The following is a 5,137-nucleotide window of genomic DNA, read 5'->3' as shown; positions in this document are numbered from 1 at the left end:
GATGTCCTGCGGGAAGCCTCCGCGCCACACCACCAAGGCTTCCACGTCCTTCTCTGCGATGGCGAGGCGACGTTGCCGCCTCCGGTGGACATGATGATCCTCGTCGGTGAAAAGCCGCGGGAGAGGCGCTAGATCCTGCGCCCGCTGGCTCGACACGTTGGGAAAATTCATATCCCGACGAGGCCTCAGGAGGCGCCACGCCGCCGCGTCGTGCGCGCGGGCCGCCTTCTCTGCGGTGTCGAAGGTGCCGAGGATGAGACGTTTCTCGCGAAACCAAATCTCGAAGGAGAAGGCGCCGGAGCGGTGCTCGCGGACTCGCGAAAATCTGAAGCGCGTAGGCAGCAAATCGACGTGGTGGCGCAGAGACGGCGAGAGTGGACGGCGGACAGAGTGTGAAGGGAGCGCCTTCTTTATAACGAGCGCCAGCCGCGGCGCGCGCGCGAACCTTTCCCGCACGCTGGAGCGCCAAAATCAGCGCGCGCTAGGCCGCTTTCCACGCGCGCTGGTGCGCCAAAATCTGAGCAACGACGTGATCTAAAACGCGCGCGGTTATGAAATGGGTTGGCCTGTTGGGCGCACTGTCGACCCAAAACTAAAAGAAGACGGGCGGCGGGCGGGTAGCCGCGGCAGCTATTTATGTTTTTGTACATGCACCGATGCGTGACGATCGAAAGGCGCTATCTGCAGCCAGGAGTTGTGCAACGCACCCAACAGAAAGCAGATGAGAGCAATGACCCACCAGGTCGGTTTTCAGGCGATATCCGTTCGGGTGCCGGCGGGAAAGGCACCGCAGGTGGCGCTGTTGGGCCGGTAACCGACTGGACTAGGACGCGCCAACCAACCACCGCAACGGCAACGGCAATGGGCGCCACCACTTCCCACCCCACCTCGTCGTCCCGGACCGACGTGGGGCGTCGACCAGCCACGCGGCGCACGCAGGGCTGCCCCGAGCTGGGTTGGGGTGGTTCGACCTCGACGTTCCCGCCCGCGAGGAAAAAAGATGGAAGGCGAGGTTGGCACAATGGCACTTGGCGAAGCAACGCAAAATGGCAGCTAAAAAGAATGAATGCTTCCTTCCACTCTCAGCCTATCATCAGGTGTCGCACCAGTATGAGGGACGGTTGCCGCCCGTACGCGATGATATATATTCTAGCTAGCTAACTACTCGTGTGAGATCATGGTGGACGGATCGTGCTTGTGCGGAGACTTTGCCTTTTTTCATTATTTTTGCCGCCTGCCATCGTCGTCTTGACCATCTGTAGCTGCCGCGAAATGGTCATCGCCGTGCCGTCTCCCTATCTCTCTCTCTCTCTCTCGTGTGTGTACGTAGTCAGCGGGCAAATCCCCTCTTGCCAAACGGCACGCACAAGCAAGCAAGCAAGCAATTGGACCAGGATAGTAGCACAACGTCTCCCGATCGGCCTTGCGCTTGCGGTTACACTAGAGTAGAGACTGGTATGGTATGGTCGATCGGGAAACGAAGCGTTCGTTCGTGCCCCATAACTCCACCACTGCAGTTAAGGAAACGACACTTGTTCTCCCTCACCTCGTCTCGTCGTCTTCCCTTGTTTCTGCCTGAGAGTTGCTTTGGAGACTCCTCCCGTTTTCTGTCTACCTAGCGGGATCTCTACGCCAGTCAACTGTTGCATCTCTTGCAAATTCTGACCGCTTCTTCAACCAAAACATCATACCCCGGCCGTCTCTCTGTTTGTCCCCTGCCAAAGCAATCCCTCCATCCTCATCTTCATCTTTCATCTTTCGGCGGCGCTCCAAGAACCCCGTGAGTCCCCCCATCTCTCTCTCTCTCTCTCTCTCTCTCTCTCTCTCTCTGATTTTGAGTTCACGGCAGCGTTCCATATCAGAGTATTACCGATTTGGTGTTTAATCACGCGTTCCTTTCTATTAGTTGTTTCATCTGTGCATGTGAAGCAAGTTCCGTTTCTTGATCGCTTCTTCTTTTACTAATTTGGTACGTAGTAATTTGACGGGGGGTAGAAAATAGAAAGAAACAGAGAGGGGGGAACAACCAGTCTCTGCAATCTTCAAAAATTCCCCAAGGCCAGTTGTCTGCATTTAATACTGTACATTTTAGCACACCACGATTCAAATCACGGTGAAATCTGAGTTGATACTACATGGCAGTATTTTCAAGATAATCAATCGTCTTACTATTTATTCTTGCAGAGGCAGAGGCTGAGGCCGTACCATCTCAACAAGACAAGAGCACCACTGCTCAAGAACCACGCCAAGACTCGATCCATCCTTGTCTCGATCATCCATCGGGATGGAGCAGCTCCGGCAGCTCGGTGAGGTGGTGGGCAGCATCAACGCGCTCATGGCGTTCGAGGCCGACCTCCGCATCAACCCTCGCCAGTGCCGCCTCCTCGCCGAAACCTGCGCGCACGCGCTGGACGCCATCACCGGCAATGTCCGAGCCCACCTTCGCTTCGACGAGCGCGGCACCAAGTGGCGCGCCCTGGAGTCCCCGCTCCGCGAGCTCCACCGCGCGCTCCGCGACGCCGAGGGCTACGTCCGGCAGTGCCTCGACCCGCGCGGCAGCTGGTGGGCCCGCGCCGCGGCCATGGTGCACGGCACGGAGTGCGTCGAGCACCACCTCCACAACATCCTGTGGTGCGTCTCCGTCGCCGTCGATGCCATCGAGGCCGCCGGGGAGATCGCCGGCTCCGAGCCGGACGATCACGCGCGGACACGGCTTCTGCTCGCCAGCAAGTACGACAGGGACATGCTCGAGCCAAAGCTGTTCCAGCTCGTGCACGGCAAGCGCTACTTGGTGTCCCGTGAACTGGTCGTTCGGATGGACGCGGCGTGGAAGGAGGACAGGTGGGCGCTGTCGCAGCTGCTCGACGAAATGACGGGCCCGGCGGCGCCGAAGCGCCTGACCAAGAACGAGCACCGCCTCGCCGAGGTCCTCGCCGCGCCCAGGGGGAGGCTGCACCCGGCGTCCATTCTGCTTGGAGGCGACTACAGCGTCCGCAGGAGGCTAGGCGGCCGCCTCAAGGAGGTGCAATGGATGGGGGAGAGCTTCGCGATGAAGCATTTCATCGGGGACGGCGAGGCCGTCGGCGCCGAGATCGAGCTGCTGGCCTCGGTGGCGCACCCGAACGTCGCGCACGCCACCTACTGCTTCCACGACGAGGAGAGGAAGGAGTACTTTGTGGTCATGGACCAGCTCATGGCCAAGGACCTGGGGAGCTACGTCAAGGAGGTGAGCTGCCCGCGGCGGCGGACACCGTTCCCTGTCATCGTCGCCATCGACATCATGCTGCAGATCGCGCGCGGGATGGAGTACCTGCACGCCAAGGGAATGTACCACGGCGAGCTGAACCCGTCCAATGTGCTCGTGAGGCCACGGCAAGCCGACGGCGGCTACGTGCAGGTCAAGGTCACCGGGTTCGGGCAGTCCGGCATCGCAATGGGCGCCAATGTCAACGGCGACGATAACGCCTGCATCTGGTACGCGCCCGAGGTGCTCAAGCCGGAGGTCGCGGGTGCAGAGTCCAGGCGCACCGAGAAGGCCGACGTGTACAGCTTCGCCATGATCTGCTTCGAGCTCCTGACCGGCAAGGTCCCGTTCGAGGACAACCACCTGCAGGGCGACAAGACAAGCAAGAACATCCGCGCCGGCGAGCGGCCGCTGTTCCCGTTCCAGACGCCCAAGTACCTGACCGCCCTGACCAAGCGGTGCTGGCACGCCGACCCGGAGCAGCGGCCGGGCTTCTCCTCCGTCTGCCGCGTCCTCCGGTACGTGAAGCGGTTCCTGGTCATGAACCCGGAGCAGCAGCAGCAGGCCGCGCAGGGCGACGAGCCCGTTGTGCCACCCGTGGACTACCTCGACCTGGAGATGCAGCTGCTGAGGAGGCTCCCGGCGTGGCAGCGAGGTGAGGGCGCCCGCGTGTCGGATGTGCCATTCCAGATGTTCGCGTACAAGGTGTTGGAGAGGGAGAAGATCGCAGGCGTGGCGCAGGCCAGGGACAAGGCCTCCGACTCGGGCAGCGAAGGGAACTCGCTGTACGGCGATGAGAACGGCGTCGGGGCAATGTCGCCGGACCGCCCTTCCTCGGTGGCGTCGAACGGCACCATGCGGCCGCTGCCGGACATCAGCGATGGAAAGAAGCCGCCGTCGGCCAAGAAAGCGGACGGCAAGGCGGCCAGGCAACCAGGTAGGCACTCTACCATTTTTTGGATTACAGTAGATAGAGTTAGATCTTAGAAAAGGCCGTGCGTGTTGATTCGTACCATTTCTGAACATTTGTCTGTCGTTGCAGTTGCAGGGCACCCGCAGAAGGTGAAGCCGGGCAACCCAGCGAGGACTCCGCAGGCACCAAGACGGACGCTCGGAGTGAAGACCGACGGCGTCTCGTAGTCCCTGCCGCGCGACATTGGAGGAGAAGGCGAGCTCGTCGTGCTTCAGGGGAGTTGGATGGAATGCCGGTGCCGGAGAGTGTGCCTTTGATCAGCTAGTCGTTTCTTGTGGCATCACCGAGACAAGTCTTGGTTTTGTTTTAAGTTATTATATCGCATAGTTATTCGTTTGATTGGTACTAGAAAAGAGGTAGTCGATACTCGTTTCAGTCACATCTCTGCAGTCCGAATGAGAAGCTATTTCCATGCAAAAAAAAAGAAGCTATTTTCAAGAGATATTTTTTTTGCGGGAAATGACGTGGTATTACTCAGCTACAAGGGGAGTGCTACGCGTTTGGCCGGCGGACGCCGCGCGGGCTGTCAGATCTGGCATAAATCTAGCACCTAGTCGTTCTTCACTTTTGCAATGTATATTGTGTCATGGAATTTTTGTGGAACAGAGGTCATGTTGCAGAAGATATTTGTAACAAAGTGTTGTAGATTTTTTTTTTTGCAACAAAGGTTATGTTGCAGTTTTTTTGCAATAGAGGTTATGTTGCAAAAAAAATATTCATCCGCACCATTGAGTTGCCACCATAACATTCCACATGTTTCGGAATTATCGACCGTGTTGCACAATCTTGAGACTTGCGGTGTGTGGGACTAGTCCGAAGCATAGAATCGACCGGATGATTCTAATCATCTCCCTAGTTACAATCAACCTTAGCCTTAGAGCATCTTCATCCAAACATACCAAACATGGCACTATACTGTA

The 5,137-nt window shown here is 58.0% G+C and overlaps 1 protein-coding gene across 1 annotated transcript; it reads left to right on the top strand.

Annotated features, from left to right (window-relative positions):
* Nucleotides 1-1,166: 1,166 nt before the first annotated feature.
* On the top strand, nt 1,167-4,843 carry LOC125544147 (uncharacterized). Its single transcript, XM_048707731.2, has 3 exons — nt 1,167-1,780; nt 2,185-4,181; nt 4,287-4,843. The coding sequence occupies exons 2-3, from the start codon at nt 2,285-2,287 to the stop codon at nt 4,382-4,384; spliced, it is 1,995 nt and encodes a 664-aa protein (XP_048563688.1). The 5' UTR covers nt 1,167-1,780; nt 2,185-2,284; the 3' UTR covers nt 4,385-4,843.
* Nucleotides 4,844-5,137: the final 294 nt, after the last annotated feature.

The sequence above is a fragment of the Triticum urartu genome, chromosome 3A (genome assembly GCF_056163025.1).
Source record: "Triticum urartu cultivar PI428250 chromosome 3A, HENAU_Tu73, whole genome shotgun sequence".
Classification (NCBI taxonomy): Eukaryota; Viridiplantae; Streptophyta; class Magnoliopsida; order Poales; family Poaceae; genus Triticum; species Triticum urartu.
Note: the sequence above shows the minus strand (reverse complement) of the source record. Positions and strands in the feature narration are given on the sequence as shown.